At 37.6% G+C, this 22212-nt stretch overlaps 3 protein-coding genes across 3 annotated transcripts in view; 2 read left to right on the top strand and 1 right to left on the bottom strand.

Moving 5' to 3' along the window:
* The first annotated feature begins 2454 nt into the window (after positions 1-2454).
* On the top strand, positions 2455-6386 carry LOC105393838 (Down syndrome cell adhesion molecule-like protein Dscam2). Its single transcript, XM_048631187.1, has 9 exons — positions 2455-2599; positions 2957-3109; positions 3681-3765; positions 4079-4161; positions 4307-4441; positions 4785-4937; positions 5406-5535; positions 5813-5915; positions 6297-6386. Exons 3-9 carry the CDS (start codon positions 3698-3700, stop codon positions 6384-6386), a joined length of 762 nt encoding a protein of 253 aa, XP_048487144.1. The 5' UTR covers positions 2455-2599; positions 2957-3109; positions 3681-3697.
* Positions 6387-10382: 3996 nt separating this feature from the next.
* LOC105393466 (Down syndrome cell adhesion molecule) lies at positions 10383-14662 on the top strand. Its single transcript, XM_048631186.1, has 8 exons — positions 10383-10605; positions 11070-11230; positions 11623-11800; positions 12166-12283; positions 12705-12892; positions 13450-13560; positions 14100-14177; positions 14376-14662. Exons 1-8 carry the CDS (start codon positions 10383-10385, stop codon positions 14402-14404), a joined length of 1086 nt encoding a protein of 361 aa, XP_048487143.1. The 3' UTR covers positions 14405-14662.
* Positions 14663-17510: 2848 nt separating this feature from the next.
* The window catches only part of LOC105393462, a 124194-nt gene continuing 119492 nt past the window's right edge, over positions 17511-22212 (bottom strand). The window contains exons 24-25 of the mRNA XM_048631394.1: positions 20379-20509; positions 17511-19770 (exon numbers count right to left, since the gene is read on the bottom strand). Of these exons, the coding sequence (XP_048487351.1) occupies positions 19663-19770; positions 20379-20509 (239 nt within the window). The 3' untranslated portion in view covers positions 17511-19662. The remainder of the gene's footprint in view (positions 19771-20378; positions 20510-22212) is intronic.

Below are 22212 nucleotides of genomic sequence, written 5' to 3'. Positions count from 1 at the left end.
TATTTATTTTATTTATTTATTTTATATATACGCAAAATAAATGAAATAAAGTATAAATAAATGAATAAAGGTAAATTTGAATATAAAAAAATATGAATGATGATAAATATACGCAAAATAAATGAAATATAGTAAATGTCTAAAGAAATATTTAAAAAGGGAAATAACTATAGAAAGAAAAATTATAATGATTTAAATTAATAACTTACGTCAGTTTGATATAAAAAAAGAAGACAAGATAAAGTTTTGTAGTAAATAAACGAATAATTTTCTTTAACAAATATATTAAAAAGTACAATCAAGGACAAATCCTTCTATAATCATAGATAATTTTGAATTTTAGTTGGACACAACTTGTGTTAAATGAGTTTCTTGTAGAACTAGTATATACGGAGTTTTAATAATATTGAAACTAAATAACTTGAAATAATTAATATAAATACTTATTGAAATTTTAATATTAAATCTAAAAATATGTTTGGAGCATACATTTTAAGGGTACCTATAAATGGACTTACTTATACCTATACAGCTATACAGTATTCAAGAATATTGAAGGGTGAAAATAAAAGATTTTTAAATAACAAATAAATTTGTTTGTCAGGAAATCAATTATCAACAAGCGAGTCGTCAACAATGCGTCAACATTACGTTATAAGTAGTTTTAAGTTACAAATGTATAATCATTCGTATATTTTATATATTCTTAATTAGATGATGTTTTAAGCTGTGCTTGCTTCTGATTATGACTTTGTTCATTCAACATGATGAATATCTAATAATAATAACAGTAATAACATACATAATTTTAAATATTTTTCATGTATTGGTTTCAAATGTCATACGAACATAGGTACTGTGTATTACCTAATTTGAGTTGTTAAAAGATAAAGTAGCATATAAATATTTGACTATGAAAGTAGTACAAACTTAATCATCCTATAGTGCCTAAGTACAGTATATCTATAGATAAAATATATTAAAGTAATCAATGAAATAAAAATAAAAATAAACTTATGATGTCAAGATTGTCAAGTATAGGTAAAATTGTTTTGTGTCTTCAGTGCTACAAAAACCGAATTTCTCTATCTTTATTATTATAAATTTTGGGTTTTCTGAATATTATACAATTCATAATGTTTTTTTTTTTTGTTTAATAGTACTTAACCAACTTTAAGTAATTCTGTATAAGTAATAGATATTAGTTACCTTGTCGAAAGAACGAAATTTAAATTAAACTTGGTATACATTAGATATAAATAACTAAAATTGTATTCAAAATATAATATTCATCCTCAGAAAATTATATTATACTTGTTGGCTATATTGCATACTTAAATTCATTATATATTATGTAAACTTTTAGCAAAATTATAGTTTATTGTTGTTTTGGCTCTATATAATGGTATACCTACTATAAAATATTTTAAATTACCACGGTTTTATCGATATGTATGATATCATAGTTATTTTGGTAATAATATTGTATTAACTTGTACACTATAAATATAACTAAAATTATCTTGACGTTATTCACACTTAAATGCATCATATATATACTTTTAATAACCTTTAATGTTTAAGTAAAAAAAAAAAAAAAAGTTTTGTTGTCAATGATGTGATTTTTTTGAGTTCAATATAAATTTCAAAACCACTTATTAAGCCATGAATATTGCTGTAAGTAAATTTAACTATAACCATGTTTGTCTATGTATATTATTTTAAATTTGGTTTTTTTTTTCTCACAAGACTTAAGTAGTAGAACAAATTTTTAAATAGAAAATTAAAAAATGATTTATGTAACATTTTTTTTTCGAAAAGGGGGAAGGTGTAGTGTGGCAACACTTTCCCCTACCAATAAACGTCATTCTAACATCATACTTGGGTTTGATTGCGCGCGTCCTTACACAGGGTCACTAACCACTACGCCATTCGGTCGCCGTGGCGCGACTACACAATGTTACACGGTGGGTATTTAGTAGGTTTACAAGAAGTTGCGCGGTGTTTGTTTCGCCGCGCAACGCATTAGTTACTTTAGGTACCTATATGAACGTCATACAAGGTCGTTTATGGTGAATAGACACTGCACGGTGAGTATGAGTCGTATGAGTACTTGTGCAGGCAATATTGCAAACAAAACATAGATAGTACATAATATAACACTAATAAACTCCACCTCTATCAATGTTGTTCCATTTATTTTAAATCATATAAAAGCGATATCGCACTCGCTGTCGGTAGCGATGTCATGTTCAAAAATCTCATATAGGTACAGTCAGCTGCGCTTTAGTAGCTATTCACTTTTGAACCTTGTCAAACTTACTGTCTATTCATTCATTCATTTAAACATTGACGTTTTGTTTAGTAGGTATTTTGACAGGGTACAAAAGTGTATAGCTACTAAAGCAGCTGACTGTACCTATCCACTACTAAAGCTAACTTTAATTATTTGTACACAGGCAAGATAATGAAATCCGTCAGAAGTTCGAGATACAGGACCTGCGTCCAGCGACGGCATACACCTTGCGCGTTGCGTCAGGCAACCAAGTGGACCTCAGTCCATACACTGGGCCTGTTCACTTCACTACCCTCGAAGAAGGTAAGGATTTTAAGGAAGGAAAGCCACTATTTCATTTCCATCAGATTTAAAAAAACCTAAGCTTGGAGTAAATACAAGCTATGCTTGTAGATCACAGTTTTGGAAGTACATGAGTACACAACAGAACAGCTATTTTCAGAGTTATTTTTGAAGAATCACCAATTATCTTCAGAAAAAGCATTCCCACATTCTTGATTCATGACTAGCCACATCTTTTCGTCCCCGCTATATTTGGTGTCCAAATCGCAGCATTAAGTAACGTTGATGATTTAGGCGAAGACTAGATTTATCCTGGTCTGATAATAACGATACGGTTCCTCTCAATCATCTAATCAGACTCTCTGCCTCTGCCCCCAGCCCCATCATCGCCTCCTCTCAACGTGGCAGTGGAACAGACAGAGAACCCGGGCGAGCTGCACGTGTCGTGGCAGCCGCCGCCGCCCGACGCGCACAACGGGGTGCTGGTCGGGTACCATGTGAAGGCCGTCCCGCAGAATGTTGGGAATTTAGGTCAGATATCTGCTGTACATTGATAGAAAAAAAAACCTATCGTGAGATGGTCCGTGGAATCAGGCTCTATTTCCGTTCGCTCCAGTAGTTCGTCTGCTTCCTCGGGAGATATTTCCGGCCGGAAGAGGACCAGCGGGAGGACCTCTGTGGAGGAATTTGGGGAGTTATATGATAGAATAGTTATAACTGAGGTGCACGAAAGCATCTTATCAGGCTGGCTAATCTTTTCACCATGCTGACCAACCGTACACCAAATACCTCCACCAATGCTAATGCCTCAACTAATTCTAACAGATAGAGTGGAAGAGTTATTGAGTGCAGACCACGCATAGGCACACGTAGCGCTAGAAAGAAGACCTTAGAGTTTCTGGATCAGCAAGGCGGTGACAAGGTGCTTTGACGCACTTGGATCCTTGGATGGGTCCATCATTGTATGAGCATTGACTAATGGTGTAGTAAAATTGTAGATGGATAATTACGACGGCCAAGAGTGACTATAACTACCGAAAATTATAAAATTATTGAAGAAATTGTGTATCGGGAATGTGTTTTAGAATCCTAAATTTTGCAGATGAAGGAGATACCAGAATGCTGAAGGTTTCGCATCACAATGGCAAACAAGATACTATACTTAGCGGATTGTTGAAGAATGTCAGGTAAATATGTAACAATACTGTATAATAATAATAAATAATAAATGTGGAGGAAGCGAAAGAAGTATGTCAGGATCGTGGCACGTGGAGATCCATAGTCTCTGCCTACCCCTCTGAGAGACAGGCGTGAGTATATGTATGTATGTATGTACTGTATCAAGCGCAAAGATAGATCTTTCTAGAATACGGAAGGCTGAGGATAGACACCTGTAGCATTAACTCTTTGGGACATCGGACACGCCTATGGTTATAATACCAGAAGTGGATCCGTGATGGCTGATTCTGATAGACATTTGACCATTTCATTTGTTTTCAGGTATTCAATATCAGTAGCAGCTTCAACAAACGCCGGCTCAGGACCGTTTTCAGTGCCAGTTTATCAGGACACTAGAGAAGGAGGTATGCAAAAACTCTGCTATCTCACTATATCAGATCTGATTTCCTTCTACTTCCAATCCCACAAATTAATATTCTGGATAGATTTTTATAGGAACTGTCCCATTTCGTAGACCTTATTCACTAAGCAATAACCACTATATTCCAGCACCAGAACTGGCGCCGTCATCGGTAGAATGTACAGCTGTGTCTTCAACTTCAGTGAGGGTTGGCTGGCAGCCGATAGCCTTGCCTGGCCAGGGCAGTTCTCTGGTGGGCTATAATGTCCTCTATTCTACTGATGGTAAGGTTTATATTCAGTTTCAATATTTTCAGTTGTGTACTGTTTATGTAGCTAGCTTTCCTGAGTATCTTTTCTTGTTTATATGTTTGTGGTTCCAAGTACAAGTAGTATCCATGCAACGCACAATTATAGCCGATTGTTTTACAGGGTGTTGGAAAAAGGAATAGTTAGGTATACCCTTTTTGCAACACCCTGTATAAATGTAATACTGTAAGCTGTTGCCTTTCAACTTTTATTTAGTTACTGTTTAGTAATGCTCTTCAAGCCACAGATGACTTTCCTAACTGTTTTGGCACCCAATATTACTTTGTCTCGGATGAAACCCCCACTTATGTCTTTCCAGAAGGCGCATGGCAGAACGCGACATCGCTACACACAGAGTTCTACATACAAGGCTTGATGAAGTATACGAACTATACTGTGAAGGTTGCCGGCTTCTCCAGCTATGGCGCTGGCCCCTACTCGTACCCCATTGTGTGTTCTACGCTGGAAGATGGTAAGGAATTAAACACATATACATATACAAACTGATAGTATATAATTATTTATATTGTATAGGTATAGTTATATTAATATTTTGGTTAGGTACCTACTCAATTTAGACAATTTTCTATCGTAAGCACTACCAATCACTTTTTCAACATCACCAAAGGTTAACTGGTAGAAAATGCTGATAGCATTAAGTTCGCATTTGTAACAATTTTCTTTGTGCAATAAAGAATTTAATAATAATAGTAGTTAGATTAGAGAGGATAATAGCCTTTTCGAGCGTTTGAGAGAAGCATACGTACAAGCACTAAACGATTAGGTATTGGGTGATGATTATGGTAAAGGATGAAATTGTAGAATTGATCAATCTTTAATTCAAGCAGAAGCTACAGAACAGATACAATCTTATTCGAATATAGGTAAGTAGATATTAAATTGCCTGACAGATTAATGACGAATTCTTGCTTATCTGCAGTCCCCGGGCCTCCAGAAGAGACCAAGGTGCTGACGGTGTCGGCCACATCACTGCTGGTGAGCTGGAAGAAGCCTCTGCATCCAAATGGGCAGATTTTGAGATACACCGTCTATGTGAAACCTATTTCGAGGTAAGAAAATTAGACAGATTATAGTGGCTTAGGTCAAAAAATTAATGATAATAAATAATATTGTCACCGCGTTAAAGACCTGTAGGGTGTCTAGCTTGCTAACATATTAAGACCAACATCAAAAGCATTTATTGAAACGAGGTGACTTCGTTTAATAACAGTGATTTCCCACCTTGTCCAACAGATTGAAGAGTAGAACGAGTGCGACTTGAATGGTGTCAGATGACGTCCTGGTTTACCAAAATTGATATTTTCCAAAACTTCACTTTGTCCCCAGCACATCACCACCACAAGGCTACCGAGTCGAAGTGAACCCTCAACAGAACCCGCGCACCTACTCTCTAGAAGTCAAGGAGCTGTCAGTGTCCCGTCAGTACGAGGTGCGTCATTTCTAAAGAGGCTTCCACTGAAATACCAGCGCAATCACTTTAGCTATAGCCAAAGGCTGAGTAGACAACTTTTTGGCGAATAATATAATTTATACTTATACTAGCTGTCCCCGAGAGATTCGCTTCGCTTTAAAAAGTTTTCCTGTAGGAATTCCGCAATAAAATGTAGCCTATGTTTTAATCCAGGGTGTCAGCTAACTCCATACCAAGTTTCGTTAAAATCGGCTTAGCCGTTTTGAAGTGAAGAATTAAGAAACATACACACAAACTTTCGCATTTATAATATTATAGTAGGATTTGATTAAGTATCTTTGTGTTAAATTATCAATATTGCTGTCAGTGTCAAATAAAGTTTTTCTTTCTTTCTTTCAGGTGTGGGTGGCGGCGCGGAGCGGCGCGGGCGAGGGCGCGCCGGGCAGGAGGGTGCCGCATGCAACTAAACATAGAGGTGCTTTGTCATAATATACTAGCTATATTTGACATACAGATGATGAAAATGGATTTATTTTTATGTATAACTAGCTGTTCCCGCGCGCTTCGCTTCGCCTTTAAAAGTTTTGCCGTGGGAAATCCAGGAAAAAAAGCCTATGTTCTTTCCCAGGGTCTAGACCATATTTGTACCAAATTTAATTCATATCCGTTTAGTAGATTTGGCGTGAAAGAGTAACAGACTGACAGACAGACAGACACAGTTACTTTCGCATTTATAATATGAGTTAGGATAAGGATAGCGTTACCTAAGGATAAGCACCAACCTAAAGTCAAAGTCAAAGTCAGAACCACTTACACTGTTGGGCATACAACATCACCGGAACAGTCTTCTTGTTCCTGACTACAGACACTGTAAACAGTCTTTCTTCTTATTCCTTAATCATCATCACCATTATTTCAGCCATAGTAAGTCCACTGCTGAATATAGGCCTTTGACATAAAATATCCTATTCCAAATTGCCTACCGACCCTGTAAGCATTCCATTAAAGTTTCCGTGTACACTCACAAGCAATTAAAACGCTCCAGTGACATATGTAACCTCAATGGCAGGTGGAACTTTTTTATTGCTTGTTAGTGTTATATCTTCATAATTTTCCAGTGGTAGCCGGCGTGGCATCCCTTGGAGGCACAATCTCAGTGGGTGTCGGGAGCTCCCTACTGCTGGTGTGTCAGTGCGTCGGCATACCGCCTCCCAGGACTGTGTGGTACCACAAGCATAACATCATCACTCACCATCCGAGGTTTACCAGGAATCATGATGATAGCTTGCTGATTAATAGTGAGTGTGGATTGTTACTTGGTTAGTTTATTTATTTATTTATTTATTTATTTATTTAGGAAAATCAACAGCGTTACAATGGTACAAATACAAGGTAAAAACATAACAGTAAGGCCAATTACAGATTTCCTCTAATATTACTGTATTTATATATTAGGTATGTGTAGAAGTTAGTTTTATTATTAATTTTAATTTAACAAATTAGTGTAGGTACTACGTGCCTAGGTTTTACATCTTATTCTTTTAATTACTAGTTACAAACATAGGTTAGGTAAAAATAATCGCAGCTTGCTTATAGGATAGGTGGGAAAGGGGGGGGGGGTAAATATTATATAATACGATTTTTATAAAAATATATATATATAAATAAATGCAATATAACATATAACTACTTTATCCATATATTAGGTACATAATATGCATTATAGGTAATCTATAATTTTCTGCTCACAAGAGAGTTAACTTTGTTTTTAAAGGACGGTTTTGAAAGGTCAAATAAGTCTAATTCACTGAAGTGTTTATTATATGTCCGGGTAATTCTAGTCAACACCGTGTTCTGTGCGTAGTTAGTCCGACAAAGCGGAACATGCAGCAGCGGAGTGTGGCGCGTGCGGCGCGCGGGCGCCGCCAGCCCCACCTCCCGCAGCAGCGGCGGGCAGTCCACGCGGCTGCGCAGCACGTCGTGAAGGAACATCATATCCGATACGATACGACGATTATTAAGGGTCTGCATATTGAAGTGATCACAGCTACTCTCATAAGAATCAAAATACTTCCGGGACTTGTAGTTAAGATGGTTAGTAAACTTTTTCTGGATCCTTTCTATTTGGTGATCGTACGTGATATACTGGGGAGTCCAGATACAGGAGGCATATTCGAGAATGCTACGGACATAGGCGTTATATACCATTTTGATACTGTCAATATCTTTGATAGGCTTACATGCTCGTATAACAAAGCCCAGGTTTTTGTAAGCTTTGTCTGTGATTATATCTATGTGTTGATCCATTAATAGTTTACTGTCGAAGTATACACCTAAATCTCTCACCAAATCTGTTTTGTCTATAATAGTATTTTGTAGGCTATAAGGAAATTTAATCGGGGCACGTTTACGAGAAAATGATATAGTTTGACATTTATCAACATTGACTTTAATCCTATTTGTTTCGTAGTATACTGACAATCGATTCAAATCGGCCTGTAAGTTATGACAGTTAGCTTCAGTTTTAATGTCCAAGAAAATCTTTGTGTCATCTGCGTACATAAGGAATTTCGAGTGTAAAAAGCATGTGTAGATATCGTACAGATAGACGTTGTAAAAGAGTGGCCCTAAATGAGATCCCTGGGGAACTCCGGAGGGGATTTGCACAAAGTCAGATTTGTAACCTCCCACGACAACTGCCTGAGATCTGTTTGAGAGGTATGACTCCACCCATCGAAGGAGATCGCCGTGTATGCCAAGGTGCCGTAACTTACGCAGCAGTATGACGTGGTCCACACGATCGAAAGCCTTTTCGAAGTCTGTGTACACCACGTCAACTTGGCTATGATCATCCATTGCTTTGTGAACGAAATTCATGAATAGAGACAGATTTGTTGTTGTTGACCGACCTTGTAAAAACCCGTGTTGCTCCGTAGGTATACTGCGGGACAGGGATGTGTAAAGACTACCATACACCAATTTTTCAAATATTTTCCCAAAAATATTCAACTTGGATATTGGCCTATAGTGGTCTACTTTGAGTTTCGATCCTTTTTTATGAATGGGGGAAATGTAAGCTTCTTTCCACTTGATTGGGAAAATACCTTCTTTTAGAGACCTGTTTAAAATAATATAAAGGGGAGTCACTATTGCTGGTAGACTCCTAACAATAAAAACTGGGGGTATGCAATCACTTCCAGCACCTGTATGGATATCAAGGGACTTTAGACATTTTGTTATTTCGTCGTGAGTTAATGATAGTGAATGACATGGTGAACTGGATCCCATTTGTGGTGGAGGTAACTGAATATCCGGGTAGCTGTCAGCACCCTCAACAAACACACTATAGAAAAAGCTATTAAATGCACCACAGATATCTGGGCCTTCCGTATACTTTTTTAGTTCAGTAGTAGTTGTTTTCTAGTATTTGCTGAAACAATTTTCTTCTCTAGTGATAAGAAAAGTAGTTAGGTAATTAAAAATTATCTTTACGAAAAGTTCCTTTTACCTTTGTTTCTTGCCTCGTGAGCCTAAATTATTTCTGGCTCAACATACTTAAGCCAATGCAGCGCTGGAAGAAATGGTAAGTTTACAAATCTCCGAATCTTCTCTCAATAGTCCACCTTTCTACTTACTTTTGTTTCCGCAAACCATCAATAACCAATCCACCCTCTCCCCACAGACATAGACCAATCCCTCGCCGGCAACTATACCTGTCTAGCCAAGAACCTATACGGCTCTGACTCTGTAGAGTACACAGTGGTAGTCCTTCCTCGCCCGGAGCCGCCGGTCCTGCGAGCCAGTCCCAGCAGAGACGCGCTGGTGCTGGAGTGGAGCCAGCCGCGGCAGGGGAATGAGACCGGGCAGAAGATTAGTAAGTACTAGCTGCTGTGTATGGTGATCCAAGGTGTCAGCTTCCTATATGCCGAATCCGTTTTTAAGTGTAAGGGTACCAAATATCAATCAGCTATATAGTGTTTGTCACCGATGAGGATAAGAATAGAATAAAATAGAATCATAATAAATATTTAACTAACTACTTCTTGTTGAGTTGAAGGAAGTTGCCTCGCTTTGACAGTATACGGACAGTAAGAGACAGACATAGATTTACCCCCTTATTCATAGAGAAGTTACAAAACGTTTTAACTAATAAACTGTTTTGTCCCTCTCCAACAAAGAACAATTTGTTCTTTGACAGAGAGGGACAAAACAGTTTATTAGTTAAAACGTATTGTAACTTTTCTATGAATAAGGGGGTTAATGTCGATAATAGTCGACATTAGCTTAAAGTCCCTTTCTGCAACTCGGCATTATACTTATACTTTCCCCAGCTAAATATTTGTAAGTGTACATATTTATAAATAAAAATCTAGCATCTATTAAATAATCTAGCCAAGATTAGGTCCCCGTGCCATCATCTATATGCAACCCTAAGCTGTTACAACCACGAACCTTAGCTAATGCGACCTTAGCGAACCTCTGTTAATGACAGTATTTCTCCCTCCAGGCTACAGCCTAACGTGGAAAGAAGCCAACGGGCCATGGCTGGACGCATGGCCTTCCACAAAGATCCCGAACCTCTCGGGGGCTCAACGACACACCCTGACTGGACTCAAATGTGGGACGAAGTATTCTCTGAGGATCACAGCGACGAATAAAGTTGGGACTTCGCAGCCAGCTTATTTGGATGTTAGCACTTTGGGTGGAGGTGAGAAATTGAACTAGTTTTATGTTTATATGACTCAGTAACCTTCATCATAATGTTAAGTCAATAATCGTCTACTGCTCAAAATAAGTCTCTCCAAAGAAGCACAACAACACCCTGTACTCGGCCTTTCTAATTTAACCAAAACCAGCTACATATCTACATGTCCAAAGTCCAGCAAGCTAGTGGGTGTTCACTCCTCAGACTTCACTCAAATCCTCGTTTACCCTGTTATTAAAGATTCAGTAGATACAGCCACTGCACTATCATTACATTTAATCTGGCTGGTTGACCCGTAATAACTTCAGTATTGTTCAAGTTTTTGAAAAAGTTCTAGAACTAACGTTCTTCAGAATGAGGAGTTCTGCCACCTCCTTTTGGCTCACTATACCACGGTAGCGACACCTAATAATTCACTGCAAAATTCATCAATTCCACGCCTCAACCTTAATTTCCTTTCATTCCAGTCCCCATCCCGCCGACCACCGACGAGTGGCTGTGGAGCAACGCGTCCCACATCCACGTGCAGCTCACGGGCTGGGTGCACAACGGCTGTGACGTCACCGGCTGGGTCGTGGAGTATCGCCCGCTGGGGGCACGAGGCTGGGTGAAGGCTGACAACCGGATGGTGAGTTATTATTGCGGTAGATTTCGCCAAATAGAGTTTAGTGCATTATCAATAGTAGCTGTATCTACAGCGGTTCCATACAATACTTGTGGAATAATAGCAAGCACGGCTAAATGGGATGACGACTCTCAAACGGTGGCTGTTCAAAATTGCATGCGGAAAGCTAGCTGAATCCTGGAGCATTCAGTAGGTGCAGTAGACAATGTGATCCTTGGGAAAGGCCTATATCCAGCAATGGATGTATGCTGGCTGTACATACATATATAGGTACATAGATAGGTCTTCACACATCAACATCATCGCAACCACTCTACGTATATTTATACTGTCTACGTCTAAGCTCTGCAATGTAGTGGGCCATCATACTCATCACCACCCATTAACATCCTCAGGCCTACACAAGCTCGGAGCCATGGCACCTGCCCCTGTACCACGGCGGCGCGGCGACGAGCACGTTCTCTATCGCTGACCTGTCGCCAGCCACGTGGTACCAGGTCCGGGTCACTGCGACCAATGAGGCGGGCAGTGTGACGACGGTGTTTAATTATGCTACCAAGAATGTTGATGGGAGTAAGTGATTGTTTTTTGTTTCTGGTAGATGAAGCTTGTTTAGTTACAAGCAACACGTACGTATATTCTTTACCAATACCGATAGAGGTAGGTATTATGATAATATTATGTAGTTTTGATCCTCATCATAATATACATTTTACGGGACGATCATTATTAAGCCTGTAAATCATCATAGCCAACTTGTCATTTTCTGTGCACGTTTAATGCACCCAGCACTGTTTCTCTATATGTATATATGTATCATCCTTGTAGATTTTAAAATATGTGGAATAGACTCACAGATCAGTACACTATAGCTTGAAAGTTCTTCTGCAACTTTCTTATCATTACGGTGCTAACAGCTAAATCCCCTCACATTCCAGGTGAGATCGGCCCCCCGTCAGACTCCATCGACATGAACCTGGTGGTGATCGTGTGCAGCTCCATCCTGCTTGCCGTGTGCCTCATCAGCTGCATCTACATACTGGTTAAGAGGCAGAGGTGATTAGTTTACTTAGTTATTTTACATTTTGTACGTTGGTAGTTTATAAATAGCAAGATCTGTGTTACCACCACCGAACAACAGTAATTAACAATCCTTGCAGCGTCCCTCGCTTGTCAAATCTGACGTGACTTCAATGGAACCTTGGTGCATATCCTCTTATGGTATAAAATGCCTGCCCTAAGCTTGGACTACTTATATCCCACCATGTTCATCCGCTGTGGGATGGTAGGTTCACATAATTATCTTTGTCTGCTTGATCTAGGGTAGGTTTCCTCAAGATGTTTAAATTGAATGTAGGTACTTGCTAAAATTATATCTACATTGTACTTACACACATTGGCAGGTATAATCTGAAATTTAAACCAGCATCTCTGTTGTTTTCTGACCCTTTTAACCATTCATTTTCCGTAATTCCAGGATAGGCAACCTAACAGAGTACCGGGACTCGATAACCATAGACAACAAATCGGAGAGTGGCAACTTGACGGCAAACACCTCTCATACCAACCTGGCGAACGTGAAGGAGAATGCTATGAATGCTCAGAATAATTGCAGCCGCATCTACAGCGCTCCCATACACCACTTGAGGAATAATAGCAAACATGGTAAGGATTAGTTAACTGAGTTTGATAAAACATTTTGGCTGATGAGATGTCGAGTTATGCTAAGGTAATCACCATAATTAGACAGGCACGCCGATTATCCGGCATATAGAGTGCAGTGGTGATCGTTTAAAGTGTCCAATGTCGAGCAGTGGATGGTATACTTAACCTTATGTAGGTACTTATACTTACTAGTGAGTTTTGAACTCATTAATTTCGCTATAATTAAATTCCTGCAGGGCGTAATCGCTGCAATTTTTTCTTGTGATAGGCCAATGGTTTTGGTTTTTTTAAACCTTTGAGCAAAACACAACTGCAATTTGATACCACATCGCATTAACTCCTCCACCTTCACCACTACACACAGAGTTTCAGAGAGAGCGTGACGTCACGAGTGTTGCAGGATACAAATATAAACCCGTAATGAGTATTCAGAAGTGACTTCTCCACTGATACCTACTAAATTTTTATGGTAAAAGGCTCGAACACCTTGTACAAGTACCTAAACCACCTTACCCGTTTTTTCCATATTAATAACAATACCCCCTTCCCCGTTCCAGAGCTATACGAGATAAGTCCGTACGCGCAGTTCGCTGTAGGCTTCAGGACATTCGGACACGTCGAGAACCAGGACCTGCCCAGCCGGCCCGCCCGGCCCAAGTATGACACTGGTAAGGGGATTATACAGGGTGTTGCAAAAGTTGTATAGTGAGCCGAAGCCCCAGTTTCACCATACTCTGTTAGATCATAGTTAACAAGGGATTAGTTGTTGGCTTTTTACAATCTGTAAATTTAATATGGAGGTGACGCATAATTGATGACATTATAATGTAAACGGGGGGTTAATGATCTAACAAACTATAGTGAAACAAGGCATAAATGTCTCAAATCTCAAAGGTTTTTGGCGCGGGTGAGTCGCCACCTAACGTTGTACGCGTTTTGCTCTGTGCCATACAAATTTAAGTAGATTTTCACTGCTGGATCGGTTAAGAAAAACCTACGCTAGGGCCCTTGTACATTACAGGAACTTATACCTATAATAGGGTATAGGAAAAGTGATGGTAAAATGGTTTTTTGGACAACTTTTGGAAATTTACTATAGGGCTACGTTTCCATAGGCCAACATTTTCTACACAGTAATTAACTAGCTAGGTATAGCAATAAGACTAGATGTTAACTCAGAATTTTTTTATTATTTTTTTCATTTCAGAGACGAGTTTTCAAGTGTGTTCAGAGTCGGAAGACAGCGATAGTATATCCAAATCTACAATGAAGAGCGTCCCTAGAAGTAAGTGTCTTTTTCTACAGAAAACTGTAGAATTTTTCGATTTAACGACAATTTCTAAATAATAAATTAAATCATCTTCCCCCAATTTTTTTTATAAAATTTATTATCACACCTCTTAGGGGTCAGATTTTTATGCCCCAGACTGTACTATTTATATAAGTACCTGCAAAAACTTATGATTTATTTTCTTTGTTTCAGAAGCATGTCGAACGCCACACCACAGATAACTAGACAAGGAAATTTTATCTTTTTAAATCCATACGAAAGTAATAAAACCTATTTCTACGAAAGGCTACCTACTATCTACGGAAATACATCGAATACACTGCCAATTTTGGAGATTTTTTTACACAACTGAAAAGCTTCCGAAATTTTACTAGTTACTTAGCTGGTTTAAATGAGTTCTCTAGTCGTGACCAAAACGAACGTAGGGTGGGACGCCCTCTGACTGACGACCTTACCATGTTGTTAATAGTGACTGGATGAAGAAAGGCCAAGGACAGAGTCTTCTTGCTGTCAGTATGGACGATTTTAACATCATAAATATGTACACCCACCCAGAAGCATTGTTAGTTTTAGATGAAGGTCAGGTTTCTCTGCCCCTGACCGTACTTAAACTGTTTTCATTTAATGTACAATAAGTTGTATTCTCACTGAAGAAAGAATTGATATCTGGTGCCAAATGTGAAAATAAATCCTATTCGTAAGACCTTTTTACACTGAAAAGTGCCAAAACTTTGTATCCAATATAATAATGTCGTGTGTGAATTTCACACACGACATTAAGTTAAACAGAGGTTACGTATGACTTGCAAGTCTGTAATTGGCTGTATTGTTATTAGGCAGGACAGCTGCCGCTACATAGGTTCTTTATCGACTTACATAAACTTCACTAAGTACGGCGCTATGATTGGTGGAACGCGCATTAAACGAGTTTATCGACGTCGATAACGAACCCGTGTATTTACCCAAGTCTGAGTCTCCAGTAAGCAAACTGTTCGAATCATTGACCCACGGCTTGCGCTACGCTGGGGGGTTTACATCAATGGGGCCTCACCCTTACATCTAGAAACGATCGAATAGTTTGCCTGTTGGGAATGCAACATCAATCCTGTAGCTATGATTGTAACTTTAACATCAATTTATAATCATGCCATTCCATGGCAGTTTTATATTGTAATTAAAATGCGATTGGATATCTTGTACATTGTTGTAAAATAACTTTAAAATTATTATATTTGAGATAGGTAGGTAATTGACCCTATGCATATTAAATTGTCATAGTTTTATTCTAGTATTAGTATTGATCGTAGATTATCGATAAAAAATATCTACAAAAAGACTGATTGTTCATCTTGCGATGGTTGTTTTAATTTCTATACAGTTTTGAATTAGAAATTAATAATCTTAATAAATGTTAGGTAAACTTGGACCGATTTTGTTTTATTTAAATAATCCCTAAAATATAAGAGAATATCGTGCGTATCAGCAATTTTAGTTTAGGTAAGTACCATGCCTAGGTAGCATGCACGATTAATCATATTTTATTAATTGGCTTAGGTATATCGCTTTAAGCGATAAGACCGCCATTTGTACATATGTGGTAGATTAAGTTTTGTATTGTTGTCCATATTTTTGTGTGCAAATAAAGAATATCTTATCTTATCTTATCTTATATCTCGGAAATCTCGTTTTAGGATATCTCGTTTTTGTTGATTGCCTAGAACTAGGTGAAGATAAAAGAAGAAATTAAGCACATTTTACTAATTGGCTTATATCTCGGAAACGGTAAGAGATATCAAAAAAATAACCAAATTTTCACCACCCCCTAAGTATCTGAAACCACTGAAAATATTTTTCTGAAGTTGTAAAATGAAATTTGTCTGGAAGAAATCGTTTTAGGACATAAGCCTCTTTTACAAAGTTTTGCGGAACAATAATTCAAGTAAGATAGGATTGTGTCGTTTTTGTTGATTGCCTAGGACTACATGAAGTTAAGACGACCGAATGGCGTAGTGGTTAGTGACCCTGAATACTGAGCCGAAGGTCCCGGGTTCGGTTCGGCTGGGGCAGATATTTGTTTAAACACAGATATTTGTTCTCGGGTCTTGGATGTGCCCGTAAAATGGCAATAGGCCCGCCCCCTATTACATTAGGACTAACATAAACACTGGCGAAAAGTGGGTGCAGCAATGCACCTCTGCCTACCCCGCAAGGGAGTAGGTACATTAGTACAAGGTGTGAGTGTTTGGTTTTGTTTTTTAAGATGAAGTTAAAAGAAGAAATTAAGCACATAATTACAAATTGGCTTTTATCTCTAAAACGGTAAGAGATATGAAAAAAATAACGGAATTTTCACCACCTAGAGTGAAACAACTACACCCCCACTGAAAATAAATTTTTCTGAAGTTGTCAAATAAAATTTGTCTGGAAGAAATCGTTTTTGGTCATAAGCCTCTTTTACAAAGTTTTGCTAAAAAGAAATTGAACTAAAATAGAATATCGTTTTACCTACAACACTACATGAATTACGAAAAAACTAGGTACATTTTACTAATTTGCTTATTTCTCGAAAACGGTAAGAGATAACAAAAAAATAACCGAATTTGCACCACACTGAAAATATTTTTCTGAAGTTGTAAAATAAAATTTGACTGGAAGAAATCGATTTTGGACATAAGCCTCTTTTACAAACTTTTGCTAAACTGTTGAAAATTCAAGTAAGAAGATATGAATAAGTTTTTATTTGCTGTAGAGTTTAAACATCATAAATTCATAATGCCTGCTAGAGAGGGATATTTAATTAGGTATTATATTGCCACCTATTGCATTCCTTCCTTTCGATTTTTAATTCATCACAAATTTAAAAATACTTACTTACCTATACTTACTTTAAAAGCGTCTCCAAAGCAATTTACCCTGTACACAGATCTTGAGCCGATATTCTCGTAAGCTTTGCTGTAGGTACCATTCACCGTTGATTATGCCGCCATTAAACCTTTTCAATTCAGGGTATGCAAAAGTGGTATACTAAGCCCAAAGGCTTTTGTTCTACGACCCTTCGAAAAGTTGTTCAAATTAATCCTGTGAGTAACCCAATCATTTTGCATCACCTTTAAGACCTTGTTTCACAATGTCTGGTTAGTGGCTACCTGTGAGATAAAATACATGCTGTCACTCTCTGTTATTATTTTTTTGACAGTGACAGCATGTATTTTATCTCACAGGTAGCCAATAACTAGACATTGTGAAACAGGACCTAAGTATTAGTTTATTGTCTATGAAAGACTGGGTTGCTCAGAATGGATAGGGATGATAAATAAAACATTCGACTAGAGGGGACATATTAATTGTTTATTCTCACCAAATTATTACATACTCAACTCTCTTAGCTATTACAATATTATTTACGATAGAACATTCTGCGTACGGAAGTCAATAGTTTACGTTTAGCAGAAATAAAGTTACAATTTCTTTGTGTTCAAATTACAGATATTATGATTTATCTTTGATTAGACATCAAACTAAGTATTTCAAACAAGAATGGGTACATGTAAATTGCATTTTATTTCTACCAAACAGATTATGGAAGTACAGACATAGACAAAATGCTACAACATGTATAAGATTTGGACGTTTATATATTTCCGTAAGTATATACGTAAAAAGAGATATGTTGAGAACACGTCTAGGCTAACAACTATTTAGTTTAGTTCAATATTTTTTATAAACACACTTAAATCTATTTTAAAATTAGAACCGTCAGTACCGCTCGCTTAACCAAAACAAACATGCATTTTAACTAATAATTGTATTGAAACGAGCGTATATTACAATATCGACATTACATGTAAAGTACTAGATAATATACTTAGGTATTATCATTTAAGCATTAAAAAAATAATAAATAAGTTTTAGCCTCCTCTTATAGTTTGCCATACAGATTTACCTACAATTACTTATTACTTCACCGTCATATAAAAAGCTGATAGCTTATAAAAGTTAATTAAAAAATACATACTTTTATCTCCACATCATATACATATGAAATCTATAAATGTTCCTACATTTTCATTTATAGCCTAGTCGCCATAAAAAGATCTGACAAATATACTTTTTTACTAAAGAAAGGTACCAAAGTAATGTTCACAGATATGTATATCTTTACGTAAATTCTGTCAAATAATGAGAAAATACGACTCTTGTAGAGAACCAGTTTTATAAAACCTGTTTAGACAAATCTCTACATTAGAAAAGCTTGCGATATAATGCTACAAATTGGAATCCACATACAAATATCATTTATACACCATTTCTTATTTCCTACCGAATATTTGTAAAAGCATCTTACTCTATTGTCCAAAACCCGTGAATTCTCCATAACTCAAGTGCTCTAAATACACAACAGCAGCCGATTTCTATAAAATAAACGCTACAATGGTTTAAAAGCTGCATTAGCCTCGATTCTTATTTCAGAAATCGGATGTATTTGCTACATTTATTAGTCTGTTTTACAACTCAGTAAACAGATTAGCTGGTTTATAAAATGAACCATTTTGTTCCACCAGCTGTGGGAATATCTATAATTGTTATAATTTAAATTTTCAATAAACATGGATAAGTATATCTTCGAATATTATTCAGACTAAGTATAGTTTTGTTAACCTAATAGACATTTTCACATTTAAAATAATATCCATTCAAAATATGTAAGTATTATGGTTTTCAGATAATCCTGAAAAGATTGGTATATATTAGTATGAAATTAGTATATAATGTATACAAATTCTTACGTTTTTTATACATTTTCTCTCTAACTCCAACTTGGAAAGAGACGTCAAGCGTGAGAGAGAAATAAGAATTAAAACCTTAATAGCCCTTTAGAAAGCTTAAATTGGCTTGTGTTTAGCGGTTAATAGGTATTAATTTATTAGATTCATTTACATACATAAATTGTCATAAGTTATACAAGTTTTTGCAGTAACTATCACTGTTAGAACGCTTTTTAACGAAAATTCCGATTTCTCTAAAGTCGTTATAGTAAGCTTTTAATGAAAGGTAATTTTCTTTAAAAAGGTAAATTATACTTCAGTAGGTACATACAATTGATAATATCTGCAAATAAACTTACTTTTCATCTAAAAGGCATACAAAACGTATTTACAACTTACGTTATTATGAACATACATAATAATAATCAGCCTGAAGAAATTGTCGCCAAAATTTTCACAAATGGAAATCGAACCTGCGACCTCCGCCGTCCCCTAGTTCTTTACCAACACACTCACCGAACCAAAGCTTGCATTAATCGAATTACAGATCTATTTTACCATTTAATAACAAACCAAAGAGAAAGCGAACATGCCACTTCTAACATGAATACAATACAATGAACTCCCAAAAGAATCCAACATAACCGTCACAAGTTCAATTATCTCTGTGACAAGGTTCCATCTCGCTACTCTTTCAGTACAAAGTTGGCACCTTATCTTATTTTGGGTGCGGAGCGATCGTTGCACTGTTTGTTGCGGCGTAGAGTGGCGCCTCGCTTGATTTGTTCCATCAGGGATGTGTGACACTGGCGGGGGTCCGGCTGGGGAAAGAAAAGTGGGGTTATAAGTAAGGGTGTGAAGGGGTATTTTGAAATGACTATGTAGTATAATAATTGTAGATTGTGGTATGGCATCTTTACTCGTAGGTCTAATGCTGGTATAATAATGATGCAGTGACGTTTATCAAGGTAGATAAATATGCCATTCCGCACGGTGTTCCGTGAACAAGCCGGCCTGCGCAGGAAAATCTGTGGTGATCTGGTGATACTTGCACGTGTGGCTGGCCCTTTAATCAGAGCTAACTCCGAGATTACCTCGGATATATTGTGGATGAATAAAATGTAGGTATAAAATGAAACGGCAGCAGGGGATGGGGTCCCTGGAGACCCGGGGCCCCAAGCACGTGCTTGTTGTGCTTATACTTTAATTCACCACTGGCCATGCCAAATTGCCGATATCACATATCTTACGGTTTTGGGCTCAACATTTTCTTGCCAAGCAACGTTACTAAAGCACTCATTCAATTACATATTCTTTTTCTATTTTAACAACAATTATTTGTCCATCGTCCAATGAAAAATCGCCTTTGGATTTTATGCTCCTCAGTAAGTTCGTTATAAACACAGTTTATAAAAATAACGATTATTACCTGTGCGCGAGTGTTGATCATATCCCTCACAGTATTCGCTCTGTTCGGCTCCAATCTACGCTGGTGCTGCTGTATGGTGGCCGACAGTTTGTCGAGGAATGCCGGTTGCACTGCCGAGGACATCGTGTTGGCTGGAATAGAGGAATGATTGGAGGGTTAGATAATCATTTATTTACTTATTGTTACATGTCATAAAACTCAATTCAACTAATAAATAAAATCAATTAACTACTCGAATTTGGTGGTAAGGGATAGCATTACATATTATCATTATGTGTGTATAATATGTATACTAAGACTTAGTATTAGACAGTTTTTCATATACACGACGCTCGGCTTAATGCGAAGTAAACCTCGCGAGAAGCTAGTCTATAACATTTTCCTTTACTCTTATTACTGACGGGGTAAGGGATAGCGCGGTGCGCGGCGACAACTGCGGCGCTAGCGTCGCACTAGTCATTTATATGTATACGTTCTGTGATGATTTCTAAAGGCAATCGGACGAGAAAATCGAACGTTGACCTTTGCATCTACATCTATGCCCGTTTTTTGCTGTGCTTAGCGACGTAACGAGTAGTCTAACCACAGTCTAACGCTACACTGACTAGCCAATCGATTATAGGATAGGTAAAAAGTCAGACAACATACCCCGAATGGTATATAGGTATGTGATAATATTTACCTTTACTCTTATTACTGACGGGATCAGTCGGTGATATGGAGGAGAGGGCGCGGCTCGCGGTGCGCGGCGACAACTGTGGCGCTAGCTTCGCACTACTCATTTATATACGTTTATAAATGATCATTAATTCTAAGATTGATTTCTTTAAGGCCGATCGGCAAGTACAGAGAAAATCTAACGTTGACGTTTGCACCTACGACCAATGTCAATCTCTGACCCCGCCATCAAGGTTACTGTGCGAGCGTGAGGGTCCTATTACTAAACGCGTGCGGCAGAGACAAATATAAAAAGGCCAATGCCCGTTTTTCGCTGTGCTTAGCGACGTAGCGGGAATTCTAACGCTAAACTAACTAGCCAATCGATTATAGGATAGGTAAAAGGTCAGACAACTTACCCCGAAAGGCATAAATTAATGAATTAGTAATAATATTTACCTTTACTCTTATTACTGACAGGGTCGGCCGGTGCTATGGAGGAGATGGTGCGGCGCGCGGTGCGCGGCGACAACTGCGGCGCTAGCGTCGCACTACTCATTTATATTATACTAGTAAGACAAACACGAGGAAATGTCAGTAGTCTACTGTCATAAATACCTCAGTGACGATTGAATTTACAACCAGAAATCTACCCCTCTCCCCTTTCCCCGCGCGAGGCCCTGCTCTCCTCCTTTTGTAGCGTTAGCATAAGAATTATCAGACGATTACCTAACAATAAATATTTTTTATCGCATACTTTTTGTTACTACTCTAACAAGTAGGTATCAACTTGAAGTGGAAAGAGAAGTGGAAAATTAAAGGGGAGGTCTTTGCCCAGCAGTGGGAAAACACTTAGACTAACTAAAAAAAAAAAAAAAAAAAAAATCAACTTGAATACTTATACAGCGTGTTGCAAAAAGGGTATACTAAGCCGAAACCAGCATGTGCAGCATGTTATATCTAAAAGCCCAAAACTGAAATCAGAACTTTAAAATTCGTAATTTTTTTTCCATAGAAACTTAGTGGGTCAAGTGACTTTTTATTATGGAAAATGTTTTTTTTTTTTCGCGAATTTTGAAATTCCAATTTCAGATTCGGGCTTAGACATAACATGCTGCACTTGCTGGTTTCGGCTTAGTATAATACCCTTTTTGCAACACCCTCTGTATAAACAAAT

The sequence above is a fragment of the Plutella xylostella genome, chromosome 28 (assembly GCF_932276165.1).
Source record: "Plutella xylostella chromosome 28, ilPluXylo3.1, whole genome shotgun sequence".
In the NCBI taxonomy this organism is placed as follows: Eukaryota; Metazoa; Arthropoda; class Insecta; order Lepidoptera; family Plutellidae; genus Plutella; species Plutella xylostella.
Note: the sequence above shows the minus strand (reverse complement) of the source record. Positions and strands in the feature narration are given on the sequence as shown.

Bases quoted from the DNA above. Each gene is read 5' to 3' on its own strand.
- LOC105393838 (XM_048631187.1), top strand. From the start codon at position 3,698: ATGCTGAAGGTTTCGCATCACAATGGCAAACAAGATACTATACTTAGC. The intron at 3,766-4,078 runs GTAAATATGTAA...ATTTGTTTTCAG, and splicing joins GGATTGTTGAAGAATGTCAG to GTATTCAATATCAGTAGCAG. The intron at 4,938-5,405 runs GTAAGGAATTAA...GCTTATCTGCAG, and splicing joins GTGTTCTACGCTGGAAGATG to TCCCCGGGCCTCCAGAAGAG.
- LOC105393466 (XM_048631186.1), top strand. From the start codon at position 10,383: ATGACAGTATTTCTCCCTCCAGGCTACAGCCTAACGTGGAAAGAAGCC. The intron at 12,284-12,704 runs GTGATTAGTTTA...CCGTAATTCCAG, and splicing joins ATACTGGTTAAGAGGCAGAG to GATAGGCAACCTAACAGAGT. The intron at 13,561-14,099 runs GTAAGGGGATTA...TTTTCATTTCAG, and splicing joins CCGGCCCAAGTATGACACTG to AGACGAGTTTTCAAGTGTGT.